Source organism: Ceratotherium simum, chromosome 9 (assembly GCF_057802395.1).
Source record: "Ceratotherium simum simum isolate JZ-2026a chromosome 9, ASM5780239v1, whole genome shotgun sequence".
Taxonomy (NCBI): Eukaryota; Metazoa; Chordata; class Mammalia; order Perissodactyla; family Rhinocerotidae; genus Ceratotherium; species Ceratotherium simum.
In genome coordinates, this window is record NC_141908.1 from 24,894,089 (window position 1) to 24,922,001 (window position 27,913).

At 35.3% G+C, this 27,913-nt stretch overlaps 1 protein-coding gene across 5 annotated transcripts in view; it reads right to left on the reverse strand.

Annotated features, from left to right (window-relative positions):
• The window catches only part of LRP1B (LDL receptor related protein 1B), a 1,862,264-nt gene that overhangs the window by 1,509,058 nt on the left and 325,293 nt on the right, over positions 1-27,913 (reverse strand). For all 5 annotated transcript variants that reach the window (XM_087435122.1, XM_087435120.1, XM_087435121.1 and 2 more), the window contains exon 3: positions 23,622-23,744. In XM_087435122.1, coding sequence (XP_087291248.1) covers positions 23,622-23,744 — 123 coding nt within the window. The remainder of the gene's footprint in view (positions 1-23,621; positions 23,745-27,913) is intronic.

Consider the following 27,913-nt stretch of genomic DNA (forward strand, 5'->3'; position numbering starts at 1 on the left):
GCATCACTATATTGACTCTGAAAAGGAAACTATAAAGGCAGTTCCTTCCACGTGTCACAATGTAGTTCATAACTACAACTCCCTACAAGAGAGGTAGAGGAGCTAAACAAGCCAATAAGACGAAGGTCATTTGATCCCAGTGATGGCGGGAATAAGGTTGGTCAGAATGTTAAAATGTCCAAAACAGGAAAAAAAATGTTTTCTTTCACGTCCAATGTGCCCAAAGTGTCTTTAATTTAGGACAGATGGAGCAGAAATTTACTTGGACTCATTGCATAGTTCAACCTATTCTTAGAACTGACAGAGCTCAAGGTCCACACATGATGATCACCATAATGTTTGCCTTTGGGAAAAGGGGAGATAAAAGTTTTGCATGATGGAAAGAATATCTCCTAGATCATCAGCTTTGACCATACAGGATGCTGCATTCATATTAACAGCTGAATTCCAAGGAGAGAGAGAGAAGAAAATTTTGGTCTAGCTTCAAAAACATTTAGAAAATGATGTTTATGTGGCAGTTACAGTCAATGTAATTCACAAGTATTTGAAAATTAAAAAAATCTAAGTGAGGCATCATATTAATGATTTGGAGATGACTGAGATAAACTATATCTCCTTATAATCTCTGGAAAGGGGATAGATAGTATTTGCCTTCCATCTGGCAATGAAAGAATTCCAAGAAGTAGGCCGATATCTCTCCACTGTGTAATCACTATGTTATATTTATGTGGAAGAAGATAACAAAGTGATTTAAATAAGGAACACTTATAATGGCAACCTTTAATTCAACAGAAAATGTTTCCTTTCTTCTAAAATGAAAAGAGAAAGCAAAGGCTTCATTATCAGTTACTAGATTATAACTGACCTATTTGAATATCCTCAATTGTGTTTGTGTGTTTATGTTATGGGGATTGTAGAGAAATGTTATGGGGAAGTGCAGAAAGATTAGAAGCCTAAGGACCAGATTTACTCCTTGGTTGTTTGTTCCAACAGAGAAGTCTAGTGTGGTTTTAATTGAGAGTCAAAATCAATTTGAATATGGAAATACGATTGATTTTTGTATATTGATCTTGTATCTTGCAGCCTCTCTCAACTCACTTATAAGGTCTACTAGCTTTTTTATAATTTCTTTGGTGATTTTCTATTTAGAATATCATGTTGCATGAAAACAGAGATAGTTTTGTTTCTTTCTTTCCAACCTGTCTGCCTTTGATTTTGTTTTCTTTCTTTACTGGACTGGATAGAGTGATGTTGAATTTTAGTGGGGAGAGCATGCATCCTTGTCTTGTTCCTTATCTTACAGGAAAAGTATTCAATCTTTCAACATTAAGAATGATGTTAGCTGTAGAATTTTTTGAAATGTCTTTTATCATATTGAGAAATTTTGCTTTAATCCCTAGCTTTCTGAGAGATTTTTTGGTCATGAATACATGTTGACTTCTGTCAAATGCCTTTTCTACAACTATTTAGATGACAAGATAGTCTTTCTTCTTTAGTCTTTTGATATGATGGATTATGTTGATTGATTCTGAATATTGAAGCAACTTTATATTCCCAGTATCAACATCAATTGTTCATTATGTATTATCATTTTTATGTATTGTTGGATTCAATTTGCTAATATTTTATTGATTATTTTTATTATGTCTGTGTTTATGAAAGACAGTATCAAGTACTGGTAAGGATGCAAAGCACCTAGAACTCTCACATTTCTAGGAGGAATGGAAAATAACACAGTTACTTTGGAAAACAGTTTGGCAGTTTCTTATAAATTTATAAATTTGCTCATATAACCCAGAAATCTCTTCCGAGAAATTTAACCAAGAGCAAGGAAAACTTCCATTAAAATAAAATCTGTTCATGAAATTCTATAGTAGCTTTATTCATAATCACCCCAAATCAGAAACAAGCCACTCTTTCAATTGGTGAATGGATAAACAAACTATGATACATACACACAATGGAACACATAAAAAGAATGAACTACTGATTCACACAGCAACATAGGTCAATCTCAAATGCATTCTGCTGTGTGAAAGAAGTTACACATAAAAGGCTACACACTGTACGATTCTACTTAAATGTCATATTGGAAAAGGTAAAATAATAAGCACAGAAGATAGATCAGTCTCAAGGGTGAAAACAGGGGGAAGAGATCGGCTATAAATGGGAAGAATATAAATTTCCTCACTCTGGGGGTGAGGAAAATATTCTAAGTCTTGAATGAGTTGATGTTACATAGTGGTATGCATTTGTCAAAACTCATAGAACTATCTGCTAAAAAGTATGAGTTTTACTCTGTATAAATTATACCACAATAAACCTGACTTAAAAAAATAAAAGAACTAGTTTTTCCAAATGATGTGAAGTACTATACCTGGCTACATATTCTAAAAATGTTACTCATAGACTACTGATTTCTAATAAAAATACAGTAGCCTTTCTTATCAAAATCTTTTTATCCATATATCTTTTCTTACTTTGCAGTAAATTTATTTAAAACTACTATTTTTTTTTTTTAAAGATTTTATTTATTCATTTTTTTCCCCCCAAAGCCCCAGCAGATAGTTGTATGTCATAGGTTCACATCCTTCTAGTTGCTGTACGTGGGACTCGGCCTCGCGCTGGACGGAGAAGTGGTGCCTTGGGGCGCGCCCGGGATCCGAACCTGGGCCGCCAGCATCAGAGCGCGCGCACTTAACCGCTAAGCCACGGAGCCGGCCCTAAAACTACTATTTTAACCACTCCAATAATCATATTTTGAAGGAACACTTGCAAATATATACAAACGGATAGAATTCTGTCCTAAATTTGAGCTATTGAAGATCTATTCCTTGGTTAGTTTTTCATAAATGGTAGAATGTACCTGATCTCTGAGACAGAAATAAGCTTTCCTCTTCTTTGCCAAATACTCTTCAATATAGCACATCTGCCTCTACAAGATTCATTTGACAGGCCAATATTTATAACTCTCCAAAGAAAGATAAAGCTAGTATTTTTTTGTTCGTAACAAACCAGGATTTGAGCTATGTGCCATCTGAAATCATTTTACAGAAATCTTGGAATTGCTAAGCTCTGATTGTCAGCTCCCCTAACACTGATGTGATGATTTCTAACCTGGAAAGATTTTGTTTCTGCTAGAGTCTCATAAAGTAGATTTTTTAAGAGCAGGAATTATAGTAATATTGCTGTTGTCTTATATTCACCATACATTAATAATTAAATGAGATAATCAGAAACTATGTAATACTATTAAAGTAATATCTGGAACTTAGCACTCATTAAATGATGGCTCCTCATTGTTCTATTATTCTTTAGAAGAAATAAATATACATCTTCTGGATAAGGACTGATGAAGAAAACTAGATATTTTACGGGGTGGAGGGGATGTCATGTTCTCCAACTGGTACTCTTCTGATACCTCCTAGCATTGTTACAAAAAGACACAACAATTCAGTAGTATACTTAGTATACTATCTGCACATGGTGAGAACTCAATAAATTGTAGCTATAAAAATAATAACAATATTTTATTATTATAAGATAATAACAACAACAGCAAGAATGGCCCACATACTATTTATCAAAAAGGATAAGAGTAGTAGCTCTGTGGTTGTTTTGATGACTACATTACCAAGCCAGGCATGGCAGTGATTGCAAGCCTGAGGTTTCAGCTTAAAAGAAATGAAGATAAACTGATAAAATCATGCCTTGAATTAATAAGAAATGCACCAGCTTTACTTTGTATTTTATTTTTGGTTGATATGGAACAGAAACTGCTTTTATAGGGATCTGTGAGTGTTTGGCTGAAGAGAGCTGCTTGTACTTTCCATTTTCATGCAGTGAGAAGAGGAGAAAGAAGGTAAGAATAGCTCATGCCGTGGTATTGGTAAGGTGAGCAAGGCCAAGGAAACTTGTGCCAATTTTGCAATTAGGTGGCCTAATAACTTTTGAAATAATATTTTCAAGGCTGTGCAGCCTCCATCTGATCCGCCTCAAGTAGGTACATTCTACTTGGAGGAGACTAAAAGGACTCCAAGTCCCTTCATTTTTCCGTTTTATTGATGACTTAGCCGGCACTGACATGTTACATTATAGCTTCAAGTATACGACAGTCCTTGAAGTTGAACGGCTAGGATCCACTAAAGAATTCAAGTTAGGAATAAAGAGGATAGTAGTTTTGTAAGGATAGTAGTGGGAATAAATAGGAATAGTAGTTTTCCCATTAACAGTATCCTTCCACCACTTCTTCAGATTCATTTTTCAGGTGTTAACAGCTTGGACACACACCGTTTGAATCATGACCTCGTTGTTATTGATGCATAGTTTGTCTCTGGAAATAAAGCCTGCATTTATCTTCATGTGTGTTTTATCATGAAAAATTACCAGTGAAAGACTCCAGTAGAGATTCAGTTATTTAATTAAAATGAATGTATTCTGTTAATGAATAGAATTAAGCTTACAATACACATTCTTTGATTTTATTTATATTTAACGTTTTTAAAAAAATTTCCCCAAAGAATTAATTATCCTATGTATAATTCTTCTGATCTTAATACCCTGTAGCGCAGTTTTAAGCTGTGTTCTACTGTGCCCTGGAGAATTCTGGAAAGGCTCCCCAGGGGCTATTGTGGGGTGGGTGGAGTGTGGGTAGGTGGCAAGTGATCAGGGGCCATCATTTCCATCCAGCTTGAACAACAGTAATCAAGATTCTGTCTAGGGGGCTGGCCCAATGGCATAGTGGTTAAGTTTGCATGCTCTGTTTCGGTGGCTTGGGGTTCGTGGGTTCGGACTCTGGGCATGGACCTACATACCACTCATCAAGCCATGCTATGGTGGTGACCCACATACAAAATAGAGGAAGACTGGCACAGATGTTAGCTCAGGGCCAATCTTCCTCACCAAAAATAATAATAATAATAATAAAAATAAAAGATTCTATCTAATTTATATAATGGAAATCACCATTAACAAGTGAATTATGTTTCTTGACTAAAAACAAAAATATTTTGGAAGCTGAATCTCCAGCAGTGCCATCCTACATCCTCCTTCATTAACTGCCTTTTATAATGAAAAACTATTCTATAAAATATGATGATGAGTTTCTTATAAACAGTGCATTCCATATTTTATCCATTGTATTTAAAAATGGTTTAAAAAATCAAAGGATACTAATTTTATGTGCATTATAATAAGATATTAAAGATAAGAATAGAGAAATTGATGTAACAGAAAACTTGAAGTATATCAGTAAATTTTCTAAGATCTTGTCATTGGTATAAAATTGTTAATAAGTTAAGTTTTGTTTTTTTTAAAAGTAATACTTTATTTTTGATATATAATCTCTATCAAGAATATAATTTTCACTAATGTGAGTCTAAAGTTTTGGTTAAAAAGTTCCAACTATCATAAGCAATGAAGTGTGTTAAATGAAAGACTTCTAAGGAAAATACCAAAATAGGGGAATTACATCCTCAAAGACCTTTAGACAATTACAAAAATGCATTAAATCATATATATCTAGATAAGTGCAGTATTCTCCCTTTTGAATGCTAACATACTTACAAACTAACAAAATTAAACTTAACAACAAACACTGAAAAATCATTTTTTCCAACTTTATCAGAGTTCTATTTATATTGATTGAAGCTATATATACACACAAAATTTGGGAACCTATTTAAAGATAGTACATAAATACTTTAAAACTTTTTCGTAATACTTTATCCATGATAAACATTATGAAAAAGCAAATTTCAAATAAAATATATTTTTAATGTGTACTGTATTGTTAGACTGTCAATCACACAATCACAGATCAGACTTCAATAATGCTTAGTATTTGCAATTGTTCCTTTATCTTTACTTTAATTTGATGCATTGTCAGAAAAGAAAATTTCCAAATTAACATTGAGTTTGCAAAATCTTTCTCTACTTGGGTGATTTTCAGAATGATTAACAACCAGTATGGCATGGGAACCAATGAGAATGGACGTATAGAACAGATGTAGGCTTATAAACTGCAACAACCATAGCATGCTAGCCAGAAAGCAGTCCTGCTTTGTTCTGTTGAGTTTTCAAATTTTAATGGTTTATTAATTAATTACCTTATGTTCCAGGAAGGTTGAGTCAACTTACAAAAGATTATGCAGCTAGTCAGTGAATCATGGCGAAAGCACCACATTCCTGCCTTCCAGTCTCTTTCCTGTATGATGGATTCTCACGAATCAAAATGACCACTTAATTCAATAATTTGATATATTTAGCTGTTGCATTCTGTTGAAGAAGTTTTTCATGATAATTACTTATGTTCCATTCATTTTGTATATTTTTCCCTGATATCAATGACAAATCCCAAGACTTAAAAAAAAAACCCAGCCCCCTCACAACTTTCTTTTTCATCATTAGTATTCACTTTATCTATATTGTAAAAAGGCTTGGAAATCATAAATGCAACAAAGGAAATGCCCTTGTCAAACCTAGGCAGTGCAAGAAGAACACAGAATCAGAAGAGAGAATGAACTAAGGACAATAAAAAAAGAAAATAAATACTGGGACAGAGCCATTGATCTCAAATCCACACTTTTGACATTCAGACCTCAGAATCCTCTTAGTGGTTATCAAAATAAAAATTTATGAATCCACATTTCCATTTCCTTAGAAAGAAAGAGCAGATGGTCAATGATATAGGGGAAGAACCACTTGTGTATCCTGCATTTATCTTCATATATGTTTTATCATGAAAAATGACCAGTGAAAGACTCCAGTCAAGAGTCAGTTATTTAATCCAAATGAACCATTGGTTGTAGAGTGTAGTCTGAGTGTGACTGTAGCTACACATGCTGTGCTGCGACTGTCTTACGGCTAATATTAGTAGACCGAGTTATCTCCCTTCCCTAATCACTAACAAGTTTCCTACGTCTTCTGTCAAGATTACACTCTAAAAGATAAAATAACTAGTATTTATTTCTAGTTATTATAAAACTGGATACTTCATTTCTCTTTCAATAGAGCCTATCCTATTATATACAAATCGGGATTGTGACGAGTCTCACATCATACAGAACAAATAATGTAGTGACATTCCACTTTGTCAAATGTAGATTCCGTTATGTCATTATATCAAAGTAGAGGGGAAAGAAAGAATTCAAGAAAAATGTATCATTAATTATTCCAACATTTAAGAAAAACATTTTAAAAAGAACATTTTTATGATGATATGCTTTTGTGAAATCCACTGATAATTAAGAAAAATTTTAAATAAAATTTCAAAAAGATAGTTTACTTGCCTTTCATTTTAGATCCATATCAGTTGCCTTGTTAAAACAGCTAAATTCAGGCCAGCCTGGTGGCGCAAGCGGTTAAGTGCGCGTGCTCCACGGCAGTGGCCCAGAGTTCGTTGGTTTGGATCCTGGGCGCGCACCGACACACCGCTTGTCAAGCCATCGTGTGTTGGGCATCCCATATAAAGTGGAGGAAGATGGGCATGGATGTTAGCCCAGGGCCAGTCTTCCTCAGCCAAAAAAAAAAAAAAAAGAGGAGGATTGGCAGATGTTAGCTCAGGGCTGATCTTCCTCACACACACACAAAAAAAGCAGCCAAATTCCATTTGGGTTATCTTCCCTGCTGGTTACAGCAGGTTATACTTTTTTTTTTTTTTTAATTCTTATACCGTACACATTGTCAATAACTGATTCTTTTTTCTCTGTTCATAGTCAAGTATCTTTTTGCTGATTAAAATTGCTTCATATTGCATGCTTTATGAAACTTCTAAATACTTGTTTTAAATCACAACTTTCCTTTTTTAAAAAGAGTAATATGCTCTTCCTTCTAAAAGACCATCTGTTTTCAAATGACAATGGATTTCATGAGTAATTCTAAGGATAAACACAGTTATTACACTTTAACACATTTTTGCTGGAATAAAGGGTAACATTCAACTACTATTTAAATAAATTGAATACTTTTTGTATAGTACCTAAAGGCCAAACTGTCAGTACTGTAAATAAGAGTTTTTATAACAGATTTCTCCAGTCCTAAATTCCAAGGTTAAGGGGCAGAATCATAACACTTCAAGAAAAAAATAGTCAAAGAAGATTATAATTAAAAAATCATTCATAGTTATCAGATTTATATTCATAAAAAAATTAATGCTGTCAAATTTCAAAATCTCTTACTTTTATTTGCTTTTTCATTGTAGAGAATAGCAAATGAAACTCTTTATAATATATACTTACTAGTTTTTTATTGCAACTGTATGAATCATTTGTTAAAATACATCTACATTTAATCTATTTTGCTCTGTACTATTAGAGATGTTTAGAGTCATTTGTTTCATGAAACTTCAAATTCTTTACTACATTTATTTTAATATATTGCCTCAATTATAATTATATTAGAATTTGAGGCAGCTCTTTGGAATTTAGATTTATTTCTTTTCCTTATTTTCTCTCTCACTCTCTTTTTTTTAAATCTATTTATAGGTAGGATTTTTTATCCATACTGATTCCAATTAACTTGGAATATTATTGAAACTGAACTAGTTGTTGACTAAGTAGCTATAGTTTCTTTGTTATAACTAATAGAACTAGTTGAAGGAGGTAAAAGTTAAGACAGAAGAACATAATAAATGAAAACTACATTGAAAGTAAGGATGTGATGAATACTTTCAGAATTAAGAGATTTAAAATAAGAGAGAGAAGAAACAGGGTGTGGAGGGGAGAGAAACTAAGCCATAGATAGTAAATAAAGAGTTAACACTTCAATAGTACACCAACAAAAAGGAAAATGTTAAGACAGGATTCTAATTTAGCACAAAGACCATCAGAATGAATAACAAGATGGAAATGGTATGAATACAAACAGTAAAGCAGACAAAAATGAAAGAGCTAAAAAAAATAAGATATGAAATAAAAACAAGCCAATGATGATACAGTAAACATCTGGCAAACAACAATACAAAAAATACTCATTGAAAAATATCTATAGAGCCCTTTAGGTCTAATTTTTAAATCATCTAATCATCACCCTTCCTTATTTATTATCATTCTTGTAATGGATAATTTAGTCTGGAAGAAAGTAACTATCTCCCCATATCTTAAATGTTGGTGTGGCACTCATGAATGTGTTTTACCCTTGACTAACGTAAATCTCCATGGAAGGTCATGCGCTAAACCTTAAGAATTACTAATGAAAATGTTTTCCCTTCACATCTCCGCATCTCTGAAGTAAGGAAAACAAACAGGTGAGTATTGATTCCAGTCGACACTGGGAGAGGCTTATTATTATATCAAGACAAATGCTTCACATTTTGTAAAACCTAAACTCCTATAAATCATCTGATTACAAATATCAAATTAAATAAAACACCAGGTGAAGCTCTTTTGCTGTCAAACCCAATTAAAATCTGCTCGGATTGGAGGGCTGTAATCCTTGCCAAAATCTACCCCAATTAGCTCTTCAAGTGTGAATCTCTCTGAATGACCATACCTATTAAAAAAAAAATCAACCTATTACTTCTTCAAAATTGCAATTTAATTAGTTTGTTAACCATTGAAGATTTACAGTATAAAATACGTCATATATTTAGAGTAAGAGAGTACTAGGATGTTTAAGCAATAGTCTATAGTCTCAAGAAAGTTATAACAGAGTCTTTTATATACCTTTCCTGCAACTCCAGATATATTTTAATAAAGTACATTACTTGTATCTTACGGTACCACAGTACCAGCAAAATTAAGTCCTTTTACCAACGTCAAAAGAATAGTATTTAAAACAGTCCTCAGAGAATGATATGACAAAAATTCAAAGTCAGCTTTTCTCAATATGTAAGGAACATTCCATATTTTGGAAAGTACATATCACTATATCGGGCAGTATTATTTTATCAGAACCTGGAAATATTCTCTTTAAGGCCCATCAGTATTTCTGTCACAGACTTGTTCATTGGTGAAAATAGTGGAGTGGTAAAACACTGCTTTGAGCAAAAACCTGACAATGGGGTCTTAGGTTAAATGTAATTAAGTATTTATAGATTTTCCAAGAGATTGATATGGTTACTTTTAAAGTTATTGAAAATTAAAAGAAAAACTAATTAATCGACAGTGTTTTCTTGAGTATTGAAATTAAGTTAAAAACAGCACGAAAGAATATTTGGCAAGCATAATGTGATCTAATTGTTTTTGGTACATGTATCCCTCGTGTTAGGATATCTTTCTGGAAGTTAAACAAGGGGAGTACCATTTACACTTATACTATTTTTCCCTACTGATCATACTTTCCCATTTCCTATACTATCACAGAAAAAAGAAGCCACACATATATCAAGCTAACAGATCACTTTTCCTTTACAGAAAAATATTACATTGTGCGTGTGTGCACCCACATGCGTGCAAGCACATATGTGCTCCTTCCCCCAGCTCTTGAGGGAAGATACAAGAAACTGTCAAAGATAGTTGGGCCATACACCTCTTTTTTTTTTTTTTTAATTTAACAATTTAGTTAAAAATTATTATTTTGGATCCTGCTTTTTGTGTTTTTTTTTTTGGTTATTGTTTTGATAAATTGTGAGATGCAATCAATATAGAAGGAGTTTAGAACTGTATTACTGGGTGGCACACGTTCAAATTGAAAAGAAAAGGAAAACAGTGCAAGTCAAGGAGATCTAAATTCCAGTCACAGCTCTAAGATTTATTAACTGTGTGTCCTTAGACCAGCTGTGTTACCTCACTGAACTATATTTTTATGCTTTTTTTTCATCTGGAGATTATGTAGATTGAACCTATTTCAGTTCCTAGCATCTACAAGTGCCCAGTAAATCAACCTATTACTAATAGGAAATAGAGAATGAAAGATAGGAGCAAAAATCTATCTTGAAGCAAAATTTAATAAGAACCTGACAGTTTGAATCCTCATCACAAAGGATGTGGCTCATGGTGAGTTGCCCAGTTTATCTTTAGGCTAAATGTTAAAACAGAAGCCAATTTTGGCCATTTAAGAGTACATCCTAGACAGCCAATCAGATCATTATGATTCTTTAGCTTAGAATTAAGCTATATCTGATTTATTAAATCAATTTCATTTTTGAGGAATAACAAATTCTCCCACTCTGTCAAATACTATTCAAGCCCAGGAAGTTTAAAACAGGGTCCGGCCCCATGGCTTAGCGGTTAAGTGCACGCACTCTGCTACTGGCGGCCCGGGTTCAGATCCTGGGCGCGCACTGACGCACTGCTTGTCCAGCCATGCTGAGGCGGAGTCCCACATACAGCAACTAGCAGGATGTGCAACTACGACATACAACTATGTACTGGGGCTTTGGGGAGGAAAAAAAGGGAAAAAAAAGGAGGAGGATTGGCAATAGATGTTAGCTCAGGGCTGGTCTTCCTCAGCAAAGAGAGGAGGATTGGCATGGATTTAGCTCAGGGCTGATCTTCCTCACAAAACAAACAAACAAACAAAAACACAAACTTACTATACGTTTATATTGCTATTCATCAATGGAAGAAATACTTAAAGAGTATCAGAAAAACAGTTAGTGGTAATGCTAAGCCAATTAATTGATTCCAATCAGAGCACAGCAATTCCACATTCATAACTGCAAGAATCCACTTACCTCAAAGCTCAACTGTTTCCCAACACACACTCATCACTGTAGTAAAGAAAGTATTATTGGGCCGGCCTCGTGGCTTAGCGGTTAAGTGCGCGCGCTCCTCTACTGGGGGCCCGGGTTCAGATCCCGGGTGTGCACCAACGCACCGCTTATCCAGCCATGCTGAGGCCGCGTCCCACATACAGCAACTAGAAGGATGTGCAACCATGACATGTAACTATCTACTGGGGCTTTGGGAAAAAAAAAAAAAAGGAGGAGGATTGGCAATAGATGTTAGCTCAGAGCCGGTCTTCCTCAGCAAAAAGAGGAGGATTAGCATGGATGTTAGCTCAGGGCTTGATCTTCCTCACATACACAAAAAAGAAAGTATTATTAACATCATGAATTTATAAACTACCTTCTGTTTAGCATTGTCAGAATGCACCTGACCTGCTTTGCCTTAATTTGGATGCTGTTGGAGTCAGGCATTTTGTAACTAGGATTGGTGTGGACTTTTCTTTTTCTTTCTTTCTTTCTTGTTTTTAACCTCAATTTCAACCTGAACATACAGATACTATTGTATTCTTTATTTTTTTTACTCTGGATGACATGTGAAAAGGTTCCGGTGGGAATGCAGAGTCATCACCACTCCATTTGGCTGAAATCCTGACAGTTGTCAAACATAACAGAGATGGCTATATTATAAGTTTCTCCACTTGCAAACATTTTCTCCTGCATTTGCAGTTGTAGGGCAGATTCAAATATTATCTCTCACTAACACCAAAGAGTAATGCCTTACATAATTACCAACGTTGGGAGAATTTTTTGTGTGTTAAATGATATTCTTCAGGGTCTACTTTCTCTTTTGAAATGCTACATTCAGTTCTTCTATTGGTGAACAAATTAAGTGACTATACAAAAACTTGTTGACAGTAGTAAAGGAAAGGTTGGATGAAAAAATTCTAAATGGTAGACTGTCCCTGACTCAAGGAGCTTTTCCCTTTTGTGAAGAAAGCACATTACAAAGCAATTGTGTAAATTTCTTAAGGTATATTGGATATAATTCTATAACTTGTGAGTTCTATAAAGAAGGTACCTATTCAAATAAGCTGTCAATTAAAGTTTGACTTTGAGGGCCGGCCCCATGGATTAGCGGTTAAGTGCACGCGCTCCGCTGCCGGCGGCCCGGGTTCGGATCCCGGGTGCGCACCGAGGCACCACTCCTCCAGCCATGCTGGGGCCGCGTCCCACATACAGCAACTAGAAGGATGTGCAGCTATGACATACAACTATGTACTGGGGCTTTGGGGGAAAAATAAATAAATAAAATCTTTAAAAAAAAAAAAAAAAAAGTTTGACTTTGAAAATAATCATACATGTGTATATATATATATTCACAGAGTTCTTGTAAATGAATAAGACTATTCTCAATTTCTCTGCATTGTATCTTAAACTGCCCACCTATATAGTCATCTTTTAAATCTCTGAAAGACAAAAAATGTATAAGCTGCTCATTGTGTGCAGAACAATGTACAGATATACAAAGAGTGGAGAAATCCCTGTCCTTAAGGATCCTAACAATGTAATGAAGGACTTAGACTATTTGTTACTTAAACAGAAGGGACAGTAATCCTACTTTTCATTCATACTTAGCTAGACATAGAGCAACACAAAAAAGCAAAATTAGATTTTTTTGAGGGAGAGTGATCCTCACAACTCAAGAGATATAAAGTTCAAATTCAAAAGCCTCACTCTTCAGCTGATTTCTATTTTCAAGTTGGAATAACATAAGGATATATCATGATTTTAAGATCTTAATTTTAATCCTTTTCTAAGTCTTTTTCCTAATGGAATAGTTAAGACTACGAAAGCCTCTTCTATCTTAAACTTCTTGGCTGTATGTTTCAGAGGTATATCTTACGTTCTAGAAAACTTTTGCTGTAACTCAGTTTTGGTAACCAAATTATCAAGCTATCATCAAACTGACCTATCCATACGAGGTTCATAGCACAGCATCTGGCTCATATTGATCATCCATTGTGTGTCAGTAATATCGCCATCATCTTGATCATAAACATCATCTTCTTTAACCCAGAAATAGTAGCATTTAACCAGGATAGAGGACTAAATTAGCGTCGGCTAAAGCCCCGGCACATGAGATAAATGGTTGAAGGACAGTTCCTAGTAAGCACCTTGAACACAGCAGTTCCTCAGTAAATAGATGCTGATTGATTGAATGGTTTCTAGTTTTCTGAATGAAAATGTATCTATATATTATAAGAAGTCTAGTTCACTGACAAGATTGTCTTCACTATTTAAGTGAAAATACATAGCATGTCATTTATTTTAAAAATTGAATTGTCTAATATGTGCAAATTTGTAAGTAAAATGTAACAAAATTCTCTAAAGGTCCATGTAGAGGGAGAAGCATTTCTTTTTACTGTGAAATTACATCTACTTTATTGCCTAACCCAGTGATCAACTCAGAATCAAAAATTATAACATTCTAATACAGATTATAGCACCCTAATATAGAATATTACTAATATCCATGTTATGACTGGTATATACCAGTTATGCATGCTTAGTGTTTTCCTCAGAAAACAACGGTAATTAAGTCATCCATCCAAGTTTGTGTTTTGTGTTGTAACTAGCTAGCATTGCAAAGATGGCCACCAACTGCACCCCTAAATGAGTGTCCTAGATCACCAGGGGGAAGGGTCAGGCAAATTTAATTTTGGAGCAATCCATCATGTATAAATATTTGAAAAAAATAAATCTGTAGTAATTATCTACTGACTTTTCATTGAAAATGTATTTCATTTGCATGATAATAGCACTATATAGTTAAATTAAGTGTTCTTCGAGGATTAGGACCACTACTGTAGGGGTGGGCCCCTTATTCCATCTGAAACTGATTGGTGATTTCATTTCATGTCTCTTTAACAGGCTTATAATGCCTGTAATTTTAGTACTCTGTTAGTATATATCTTTAAGGAAAAGGGGAAATTTTTAAATCACTGCATTATTCTTATACTAGTATAAAAATAAATGGAATATTAATAGATATATTATAGAATGCTATATTAGTCTGCCGCGGCTGCCATAGCAAAATATCACACACTGGGTGGCTTAACAGCAGAAATGTATTTCCTCACAGTTCTGGAGGAGAGAAGTCCTGGAAGGGTTGGCTCCTCCAAGGCCTCTTTCCTTGGACTGCAGATGGCCACACTCTTACTGCCTCTTCACATGGTCTTCCGTCTGTGCATGTGCTCCCCTAGTGCCCCTTAGTGTGTCCAAATTTCCTCTTTTTATGAGGACTCCAGTCAGATTGGATTAGGACCCATTCTAATGACCTCATTTTAATGTAACTTACTTCTTTTAAGGTCCTTTATCCAAAAACAGCCTCATTCTGAGGTGCTAGGAGTTAGGGCTTCAACATACGAATTTTGAGGGGGCAAAATTCAGCCCATATCAGATGCTACAGTAGGAGGTTAGGAAATGAAAGTTTTGGATTCCTAGTCCAGCCTTGTTACTTGTCAGCTATGAGGCTCTTGACCAAGTAACTCGTCTGTCTCAGATTTCTTACTTTTTTAATGGCCACAATACTTGGCCTATCTTTCTCAAAAAATAGTTGCAACGGTAAAATGATATTTAATGATTTTAATATGCATGTGCTTAAAAAAATTATCAAAGTACTATACAAGTACAAGTCATTTCTGTAATTCCTATTTGTAAAGGATTGAAATTATTAGTCTTATGGCTCTATGCTGAATCCTAAGAAAAATATTTTACATTAATAATTACTTTTCTCTTGTTAGTTTGTTCTCTGTTTTTGTTGTTGATAACCCAAAAAGATTTGTGCCAGTTGAAACATTCTCCCCTCTTGTATCTGATCTTTCAAGGTTGACCAGTGAGCAATTTGGGCAAACCCTTCCCTCGCAAAGCATCTTTTTTTCAGTAAAAAAAAAAAAAGAAAGAAAGAAAAAAAGAAGCCCTGCAGACTGAGTAGATTGCTATAAGCCACATTTGCTGAATTGGTATCCTCTCATCCAAGCCCTATTTTTACAGATGTTCTCATCAACTTTACTTTGTGAGCAATTTCTCTCATCCTGAAAATCAGAAAAGTTAATGTTACAAAAATTTTAATTAAAAAAATTCAACTCAAAGTCAATTATGCTGCCTGAACCTGAACAAGGCCAATATACCAACTAGTAGAATGATGATACTCTTTGTCCTACTGAAAATTCCATAGGCATATTATAGTAGGGTTTTATATCCTGCTTTCAGGGAAGGATGATGGAAGATGTGGGGGAAGGGAGAGAGAAAGAAAGGCATTGCCATTAAAATAAGTTCTTAGAACACAACATCCTTAGTGCTTCATTTAGCAAAATATGTCATTTTAGAAGCACTTCTGAGTGAAAGTCAAATGTAAATTTTATACACTGACTATAAAGAATAAAATGTCCTCCGGGAAGAAATTTGCTCACCCATGAAAGGTAAGAAGCCTCATCCTCAACCCCAAATGCTAGATTAGCTGTGGATAAATGATGGATTGAATCATTTCTGAGAAGACTCCTTGCTCAGCCTTCAGCTTTGTTCCTATAGAGCTCTGCAAGCGCCTTTGTTTACAGTACATCATCCCTTAAGCCAAGGAGGTTTTACCAGAGTAGTCTCTAGAATTCATCTATTTCATTTTACCCCCTTTATTTTACATCATTTCACAGTTTTCATTTCTGATAGTGTCCAGTAGGGGCTGAGGAATATGAGTCCCTTTTTATCCTGTGACCTGTGATCTCGGATCAGAAAACCAAAAAACAGTGATTTCAGGAGTGAAAAAGCCATGCTTTTTTTAATACTGGTCCTGCTCCACCTGTGTGAATTGTAGTGCACTCTGTTTCATCACCTATGCCTCCAATCAGCCGTCTTAAAATTGCAGAGGCAGACTTTCAGAGACCAGTTAGCACATCGTGGGGCAGAATGAAGAGAAACGTCACCCCTATCCTGCCCCGACTGTGCTAGGGAAATGGACCAACATGAGGCAGGCCCTTTCAATTCGCAATTGTACTTAGCCTCCCCGCACCCCCCCGCCCCCCACCCCGTCACCCCTTCATATCAACTCTTAAGTGGGAGTCTTTTTGTTATTAAAGAAAGGTCAATGTTTTTGGCCTCTCTACTGCTAAAGAGAGAAGCCTCAGAATAAAATGAAGAGCAAAACAAAAAGAATTGAAAGAGACATAAACTGTCCTCATGGGTCTCATATGCTTTCCCTTTAATCTGTAAGATCATTTCAGCTTCTCTACCTAACCAAAGCTTAGCTTTGTGGCTCTCATACATTAGCTCAGTGCAAAGTGACCTCTAAATCACTATTACTTAGAAACAAGGACCATACTTTCATTCATTTTATTGTTCCTATAGTCTACTTTCAGTGCCCTATTCTACTATATATATTTTAAAAGGAAGTATCTGTTTGCTAATAACCTCCCACCTGAATTTCATTTTATTTCTCTGACCTCTGCCAAAGAAAGAAAGTTTAGAAGAATATTATAAAAGAATTTCTACCTTATATCCTAGGGGAAAGGTCATTGTATGACTATAAGAAGTTCATTAATATTCTTCTATCTAAATACAGTTTAAAATCCCACAACAATAGAAACACAATAAAAGAAACGCGTAATTCACGTAGAGGCAAATCTAACCCTAATAACTTACAGCCATTTTCATTTTTCATAAATGCTTCTATTCCTATTACGCAGGAGACTTGTTATTTTTACTGCGTTATTCAATTACAACTGATCACTCCCTAAATCAGTGTGATACAGCCCTGTTGGGATAGCGTCCTGTGTTTTTCAAATGACACCATATTTTTAAATTAGGTGGTCTAAGGGGTCCTCTTAGGAGCTGGATCCTTCTTTACCTCAGTATTTCAAAAAAGGAGGGCAAGTTCAAAGACACATAAACTCTGCTTTCACCAACGACAGCCAACTTAGAGGAGTACAGAAGGACCGTAAACTCAATTTCCTCATTTCTTAAAATGAGATAACATCTATATTTTAGGACTGCAGTGTTGATTAAATAATATTATTCATGAATACGTTTTTTAGCCATGTATTTTAACTTTAGTCAGTTAGTCAACACGATGTTTTTGGAATAATTCCTAGAAAAAGCCACCTCTCTAAAATTAATCTCTATACAAAATTTGTCCTAATATTTGAGTGTAATATACCTAATTATTAAAAACTGTTAGCGACTTAACTTGAATTAGTGTATGTGGTAAATTAATCCTATTCCTAGCCACATCCTTAGAGAATAAAACCAATTTTCAGCAAGAATGGGAGAAGGTCAATTAAGAGGGGACAGGTAGGATGCTCTATCAAAAGACCCTCAGGGTGAGGTGCTTGCTCAGAGCGCTGGGCATCTGAAACGCATTTGGGTGTGGCACGGAGTAGGGATCTTACGATGAAACAGTCACTATTCTAAGCACTTTACTGTGAGGAAGGTATCACCATGTCCATTGTACAGATGAGGTAATGGAGGCCTGGAAAGGTTAAGTTAGTTGCCCAAGGGCAAAGATATCCATGGAGGAACTGGCTTTGTAGCCAAGTGGTTGGGATTCAGAAGCACTGATCAATCATACATTGTGCCTGTCACCTCCCACATGGTGGATGGAGAGAAGGAAGGAGAGTGAAGGGCACTGTAGCACATGCTACGCAGTGCCTCTGCCTTCCCAATATCTATTCTCCCCTTTTTCTTTACTAGAAGAACCATAAATTTTATTTTGGAAAGCAATGGGCCTTGTTGAAAATGCTCCTTGTCCCATACCCCGTATGATTACTTCTATCCAAGGAGATCTAAGCAGAAATCTATTGAATTTGATTTCTGTAAAAACTATTATTTTCCTGATAAACAGAGAGACTCGACTGGCACTTGCCTTTTCCATTTTCTCTTTCCCTTCTTTCTGCCTGAAATGAAATTATCTACTGGCGGAGGCAGAACAGCCATATTGTGGCTAAAAGACTGACAACTCCATGCGAAGGATGACAAAGCAGAAAGATAGAGGAAGTCTGGTGTCTTTCTGGAGCTGCCATATCAGTCCTGAATTGTCCACTTCTGCAGCTATTTATATGAGAAAAAACCCTTATTTGGTTAAGATACTGTTTCAGTTCCACGTGTTCAAATGCAATCCTAACCAACAAAGAGGTATGCAAAAATAGAAGCAAAAACCCAGTTTTCGTAGATGACACCATATTGCCTGAGTCTGGCACCATAAGGTAGTGGATGTGTTCACAGCTCTATGCCACAGACTCCTACTCTGGGGGGTTATGCTGCTCCCTGTGGCTGCAGTTCCTGGGCACAGACCCGCCTCCACAACTGTACAGCGGATATGGTTCAGCTGTGACACAACAGAGGCTGGCAAACTATAGCCTCCTGACCAAATCTGACTGGTGGCCTGTTTTTGTACAGACTATAAACTGAGAATGTTTTCTCCATTTTAAAAAGTTTTAAAAACAAACAAAAAGAAGAATATGCAACAGCGATCATATGGGCTCATGAAACCTAAAATAGTTACTGTCTGGTCCTTTACAGTAAAAGTTTGCTGATCCTTGCAGAAGGACAAAGCAGAACAGAGTCAATGTACAAATTATTACAACAACTATGCAGGTTGCGAACTTTACCCTCCTATAAGGCCGTGTTTATTCTCCTTTGTCAGCCAATGAGTCATTATATCCAAAACATGATCTGCAGTTGAAGGATTTTGAATGATTTTCTGAAGGGGGGTAGTATAGGCCAATTGGGAAGAAGGAGAAACAGCAGGGCTAATACTTTCTTGACTTAAAAAGGAAGAGTTTAGTTTTAAGGATATTAACATCAGATTCCTGGAAAATATCATACATCAGCTGGAGCTGATTGTTGGAAAGGAAGTATCATTAAGCATTCAACAGAAAATCCTAGAAGGAATTAAATTTTGAATAACTTGGAATAAAAGTTCCTTTCAGGAAGCCTTCCTTGCCACAGGTGGTATCAAGCTTTCGCTCCACAAATAAGCATTTCTACTATTCATTTTAATTCTCCTCACACATTACATTAGACTAACAACACTGGGTAGAAAACACTGAGTAGAAAGATGGTGATTTTCCTGATTTTCTATTCTCATTGCCTCATAGGACCTAAAGATGGTGAGCCTTTCAGACACTTGAAAAATTACCTCAAACAACGTGGAGAAATAAACTCTCATTTTTAATATAAAGATAAAGAATCATTTCTCAAACTCAATGGTGAGGATATAATTATTAAATTTCTCCAATTTCATATTTTAAAAAATTTATCTCAACACGCAATCAGCTTAGTGGTAAATCAACCCCACACAAGTGTTTTTTGTCTGGATTGCTGTTAGGGAAATGTAACTCCTGTTTCATGGATACTAGAGAATACTCCTAGAGCCTGGGCCTTCACAAACACTGAAGAGGAGGAAAATATGCACACATTAACCTCGCGGCTCCCCAAATATCTAAATTTCATTTAATTTCCAGGATTTCTTGGTTTTATGCATGTATGTTTATCTTCAACAGCATTTCAGTCAGCATTTCACAAGTAAAGATGTTCCTCTTCCTCAACAATATCCATTTGTTTCCTGTTAGAATTTTGTCATTGCAGAGCTTTCACAATGTCATAATAAATTCTATCCGATATTGGTCTTATCATTTTAAAGGCTAAGTGGATTTAGGAACAATAAGTGTACTGCATCAGCTGTTTTCATCTAATATTTTGTAGATACAACATACTTTATGTTCAAATCAAAGATGATAACATACTCTTGTTCATACACTGAGCACAAAATTACCCTTTCCTAAGAATCAATCTTCAAGGTTTTCGATTTCTAGTATTTGTCTTTCACATTGAATGTGTACTTTCATGTAATTATAAAATTATGCAATTATTTTATGTAGATCAGTGACGACTGCATATGAATGTCATAAAACAACACATTACAAAGCACTATGATTAGGGAAAATGGTAATTGTGAACATCTGGATTGAGAAATTTAAATTTGAGAAAAGTCTGATATTTTTCATAAAGCTTTTTTTCTATGCTTGCTCAGATTTCAGTTGGTACTAACTGAAACCATTTATCTGGAACAGACTAATTAAATGTAGATCCAAATATGTTGCCCAGATTAAATACCCAAGTAGAAAAATAGTTATCTCTCTGTCTTTGTTACGTGACTACATTGACATGAGAATAATTTTAGTGTTACCTTTAAGAATATTCAGCAATTTTGATGTTCGAGGATAGAATAAGAATGGGCAAAATGAAGAAACATTTTTAAATTGAATCAATCAAATTTTATCAAAGAGGAAAATAACTATGTACTTAACAACTGCCAAAAATATCTTGAGCAGGTATGAATTTCATTTTAAAAACTAAGTAAGCAGAAAATCTATCCCTACTTTTGATTAATCCACATGTAATTTGTAATTTGAGGCCTCAGTCCGCTAAAGCCCCTAATCTCTGTGAATTGAAGAACTCACCTTTTTCCCTAAACGCAAGGTGATGTCTACCTTCTGGGCAAAATGAATATTCAAAATATTTAACAACATTGTTGTGGCGATACTGACTATTAAGAGCAGATGCCCAATCAACCAAAGTGGATGCTGGTTGGCACACAGAGGTGTTGTCCACCTGTGTGGCCCTGCTGGGTATCAGCCATCTTCCTAGAGGCATGGAGTGGGCATGGGAGGGGGAATGAAATATTTGTCATCCACCCATTTGGCAATCACCGCGACGTCTCTTTCCCTTCTAGGCTTTAGTTGTGACCACACAGGTCCTTGCTCCTCTTCTGTACCACAAATCTTCTCCAGTCTGATTCTCCTTTCCAGCTCCCTCTTGAGCACAAAGGGGACATCATTGTTCTCTATTCTTTACCAGCATGAAAGGAATTCCTGCCTAGATAGGCTATCCAACCGTTTCTTCTCAATTGCTTTTGCATTGTGCCAGGTACACAGTTCCATCGCATTTCTCCTTCAACCTGGCCTTCCTGCATATGGATTCCACAAATCTATCTCATGTCGTAGTCATTCCCATCAGGAATTCGATGGGAGGATCAGGGCAGAAATGTAAGATTCAAAACTTTAACTTTTTATTCTGATTATGCTATGGCAATGCTGCCTTGCAACTAAAGAGGAGAGAACTCCTAGATAGTTCTCTAGAACTCCTAGAGAACTCTCCCCTAGAGAGGAGAGTTAAAACTTAAAAAGAGTTGTCGCATTAATATATTTGAAATATGTTCCCACTGCTTTATATTTCATGACAAGAGCATTTGCTAATTGTTTTCTTTTCATATTACTATGTACCCATAGGCATAATATTGAGATTTTTTTCTTTTTTTTCCATTTTTAAATAACTTTACTAAGATATAATTCACATGCCATACAATTCACCCATTTTAACATGTACAATTTGATGTTTTTAAATATATTAAGAGGTGTGCAACCATCACTGTAATCTAGTTTTAGAACATTTTCATCACCCCCAAAAGAGACTCCATAATTATTAGCAGTCATTCCTCATTGCTTTCCACACCACTAGGCCCTGGTAACCACTCATCTACTTTCTATCTCTATGGATTTGCCTATTTGAGATCTTTCATAGGAATGAAATCATAAAATATGTGGTCTTTTGTGACTGGTTTCTTTTCCTTAGCATAGTGTTTCCAAGGTTTATCCACATAGCATGTATGAGTACTTCATTCTTTTTATTGTCAAGTAATAGTCCTTTGTATGGAGTTAACACATTTTATTATTCCTTAGAGTTTTTTCCTATTAATCTACTTTTTAAAATTTTATCATGCCTAGAACTTTTCTAAGCTACAGAGAGCCTACTAAAGGTTTTCAGAAATAAACTGGTGAAATTGGTGAAAATTACAAATATAGTTAACAACTACAATCTCTTCCTATAGAAGAAGTGATCTGATCAAAATAAAGAGAAGCAATTAATGCAAATATTCCAGTACCCCACATGTTGAGAAACTTTAGAAACACTAGCAAACATAAAGAAAATGAATAAGCGTTGCCTCTGCTTACTAACAGCAAGATTTTCAAAAAACTCATATGGTCCTGTCTGCAAGATGTGTAAACAAGTAGATAAAAATGGAAAATGGAACCAATAATTGTTATCTCTACAACATCAAGCAATAAAGATGATGTATTTTTTTTTCCACTTTGACCTCACAGAATTACATCGTTGCTCTGAGGATGATATTGATAAGCTAGCTTACCTGATTGCATGGGGAGCACAAACTGATACTAGAAGTGCTAGAAATATCAATATCAAAACCTAGGGGACCGTTCAAACTCCTTATGATAGTGGGTATTTAAAAAAAATGTGTAGCAGATTTAGCTGTGGTCCTATTATTACTTCTAATTTTGTTTTAGTGACATTTTTCATGTGGGCAAAGCCCTCAGTGGACTCCAAGTTAGATACAGTGGTACGACTACAATTAGGATCCATGTGTACTAAGGGCTTCTGAATCTGATATTACAAAGGCTAATATCCTCACTGTATGGATGGATAAATATAGTTTCAAAAGAAAACACGTTCAATAATTTGTGTAGTGCCCTAAGATATTAACAGAAGTAACATGGGAGCTAAAGTTTGATTACTATTTCTTCTATATGCCTCTCTGTCTCAACATATGTGAGATAAATTATTAGAGAGTCTTATTCCTTTTCAGTGCTACATTTTAAAGGATCTTTTTTCTCTTCAAGTCATTTTTTTTTAGTAGTCACACAATCATATTAAAATAATTGACCCCGCATTTTCTCCCCTTCATAAGTTAATTCACAAAACAAAACTGAATTTTATGCTCTCACACACATAGTCATTTTAAAGTAAATACAAAAAAGGTTTCAAATTTCTTAGGCTATTTGGGAAAAAAAAGAATCAACTAGAACAGCAGTCATCCGTGAAAAGAACTGACATTTTGCTTCACATGTAAGGTAAATCCGAATGACACGAGAACCTTTCTACTCACAGGTATCTAAAGACTCGTCTGAATCATCAGGGCAGTCAGGGTCCCCATCACACAGCCAGCTCTGGGAGACACAAGTCACATGATCGTGGCAAAGAAATTCACCAGGATCACACAACTGCTGATCTGAAAATGAAAATGTTTCGAAATAAAATATGAATGATCTGAACATGAACAAAAGAGCAGTACAAAGATGAAATGTGAGAAAGCAATATATAAAAGGTATATGAATGTGATCCACATTTTCTATTCAGCAGCAAAGCTAAACCAATTATTTTTCTGAATTTTAGCCACTCAGCTCAAACACAAAATTTTGATAGACTTGACTTTGTTGTGGTCTTACACAATCTGTTCTGGAAATGGTTAGGAATTCTATTTGTGTTTATGACTAGAGGCTGTGTCACATCAATAAGGCATATAGATATCCCAGCAAGTGGGTTTTATAGAAGATGTTGATCCAAAGCAGAAGTTCTTGAGCATAGAAAATTTAGTTTCCTCCTCTGCTCCACGACAAAGGAAAATCAGTAATAAAAGTTAAATATTGGACTTAAACTCCATGTCTGAGTATTCAGTTCTTAACCATCCACCCTGATACTGGGGATTCACGTCTCTACATCAATTAGATACCCAACATCACAATATTTTCTTCTCTTTTTTGCTATGACTTCCCAGGTGACAGTTTCTGCTGCTGGACAGCGAAAGTGACAGTAAACTTCCATAAATATTTGCTCTAACTTAGGTTTTTAGTTGGTGGTATCCAAAAAGTCCATTATTTTCCCTTCACTGTTTCAGAATATTTAGGATCTGTAGCTTTTCCTCAAGTCCTAGTAAAGTCATCAGATGTTGGTTTTTGCAATATACTTACTTATACCTTATGAATCCATTCAATAAAATATTTTTTTTATATTTTAACATGTCTGAAATAGAAATATTTCTTACAGTTGATGACCTCTGAATGTGAAGGAGTGTTAGGAACACCTTAGCCATTTGATATTTCTTTCACTTTTGTTGTGCATATACGAAATGATTCAAGACCAAAAAAAAAATCCATCAGCAAAGAGGTCTTTCAATATATACCAAATAAAAATTCTAAGTGATATGGAAGTACTAGATCATAGCTTAATTGGCATTTTTTCCCTAGCAATATACAAAATGTTGATGTATCTTCCACTCAATTATTTGATAAAAATTGGTATATCTTTCCTTTCTCTCCCTCAACCTCTTTCCCCCGACACCAACATAACTTTCAATAAATATACATTACAAACACACACACACACATCTTTAATCTATAAACATGGATATATAATTAATTTTTTCCACTCGCAAACTATAGATATTCCCTGAAAATTCATATTCTTTTATCTTAATCTTATTATATTTTTTAATAAATTCACCATCAATATCACACTCATTATCGCTGGTATCATAATTCTTGTTTTTCACTTGAGCATACGCTGTATTTGGCCCCAGACTTGGTGCTATAGATTCAAGGATGTAGAAGTCACAGTCTTTGTCTTTAATAGTCCAGCAGACAACTTAGTGCACCAACAGATCCAGGGGAAAAAAAACTACTTCATACACAAAAATTTGCCAAATAAATGATGTAGACAATAATTGCTAAAACGAGAGACCACAGGTAGAGACAGATGGAGACAAATACAAAGAATAGTTTGGGGATGGTGAGCATTATTTTAAAGATGCATAGGATTGAGATAAATGGAAAGTAATTATAGGGCATTCCAGACAAGGAATAGAGTAACAAAATTGCTAAGGCAGTAATTATTAAATGCACTTGAGACCAGAAAAAAAAGTTTTCTACTGAAATTGAAATAAAATTTAGGTTACAAGACCTGGGTTTTCTCCACCAAACAGTTAAGTGTGATATTTATAAGTATGTTCCAATGCTAGAGGAAGGGAACTTAAATTTTGCTTTAGACTGTCACATAACTTTTGAGAAAGAGCATGAGGTAAAATTCAAATTATTTTGCTTATAGAAAAAGAGACCACATAACTTATTACCAAACTGGGAGAGTTCTGAGGGTGAAGGAAGGCTTATTAATAATTATACTGTGCAACAGGTATAAACCCAAGTCTATTCCAGAAAAATCAGAATGGATGTTCATTGTACCTATAGTTACTCTGCATTTGATCTATGATCTTGAGATGCTAGGTTTTTTTATTCCTTCTTTCCTCCCAAACTATAGCAAATTGCTATGAGGAGAGGGGAAAAGAGATAGTGCCTTGATAAATGCCATTGTATATTGCCTGACTCAGTAAATAATCAATAAGTACTTGTTGCAAGTATAAATAAAATAGAGAGGACTATAAAGAACCATTTATGGTGATCGAAAATAGCATCTCCAAAACATAGGTCAGGGTCAGTAATGAAGGACCTTGATTACTATAGGAAGTATTTTGTATTTAATTTGAAGCCGTGAAATAGTACTTAAGAAAGGGTATTAATGATAAAAGACACTCCAAAGTTATCTGTTAGGAGACTATTGCAATAGAGAAAAGCTCAAGATGATTGGACTAAAGCAGTGGTGAATAAAATGAAGACTGCTTCAAATGATGCAACGTGAGAGTTAGGAACTGGTTACTAAATGGTTGAAAGGCTCAAATATGTCCCCAAGTAAATAGCCTCAGAAATTGATTGGATGGCGTCTCAAAACCAAGATAAGACATGCAGATAGGAAAAAAAAAAAAGATATTGTGTATGTGTGTGTGTGTGTAAATGTGTAGGTGAGTCTAGTCATTGGGGCATTGGAATAATAATAGTAGGAACAAAAGAAGGAATAATTAGTATTTTTATACTGCTTTTTAGCTCAAAAAGCACTTCCACTTCCCATATCTTAATTTGTTCCTTCAATTATTTATTCAACAAATACAAACTGAGCTTCTACTACGTTCTAGGCACTAGGGTACAATATGGAAAAAAAGAAGAAGAAAGCAGAAATACCTCCTATCATGGAGCTTACATTACATTATAGTAGGAGAATAGAAACAAAAATAAAATAAATGAGTTAATTAAATAGTACACTAAGAGATAAAACCTATGGAGAAAAACAAAACAGAGATGAGAATTAAGAGTTGGATACTAGTGGGGATGGAGGTACGATTTTAAATAAGGCGGTCAGAGAATATGTCACTGACAATGTGACATTTGAATAAAGGTTTATAGAAGGTGAGAGTGACATCTAGTTGAATAGAAGTTCATGTGCTAAAGGTCATATGGTAAGGACCCGAGGCAGGAGAGGCCTCTGCAAATTTAAGGAATGGTAAAGAGTTCAGAGCAGCTGGAGAAAAAGAGAAAGACGGAAGAGTTGAGGTCAGGGAATCAGGAATTATAGGGTTAAGGGTGGCAGATGAAGGCTTTGGGTTCTACTAAAAGTCACGATGAGAAATCATTGGAAGATTCTGAGTAGAGAGACACAATCTAACTTACTTTTTCAAAGGATCACTCTGGCTACTATGTTGAGAATAGACCGCAGTGAAGTAAAGGGGGAAGCAGGGAGACCAACGGGGATGTTATTGCAATAATGTGGGTGACAGGGGATGGTTGTGTGGATGGATGTGTTGGTAGAATGGAGTTTCAAGACAGTTTTGGATGAGGAAATTGAAGTCAAGTATCTTACTCACCATCTCATTAAATGTCAGAATCTTAAATGCAGACCTCTTAGCTCAGATTTATGACTTTTCAACTGTTTTTGGAATATACTGAGTATGAGGTGTTTGGGAGACATCCAAAAATAAATATGCAATAGACAGCGATACATTTAAGCCTGAACTTCAGGAGAACAAACAAAACGAACAAAACTAGAGCTATAAGAAGAAAGTGAAAAACTATAGGAATAGATGTAGATGAAATTAAAGTGAGGTTGGGGAAGGGGAAAGAGAAAGGCAAAGAGGCAAGAGTAAGTCAAGCAAGGAGACAGAGGAGAGGGAAGGTTTAGCCAGAGACATAAGAAGAGAAGGGCAAGTGGAAAGGAGATTTAATAAAACCATGCAAAATTTCAAGAATTGGATTGCGGAAGGGGGTCACTAGTGACAAAGTTCAAGTATGATGAGTTCTGAAAAGATGGAGTAGATTTGTAGGCTGAGGGCAAGTTGCCACAGAAGGAAGAGGGACTGGTACGAAACCTGAGCAGTTCCCCAAGAACTCATAGGGCTGGAATAGAAACCTAAACAATAGTAGGAGCCCTTGCCCTGAGGAAGAATGGATAGAAAAATGAAAGAGAGAAATTATTAGCTGGTAGAGAAGACATTTAAGGTATTCTTACCTGGCTGTGTTT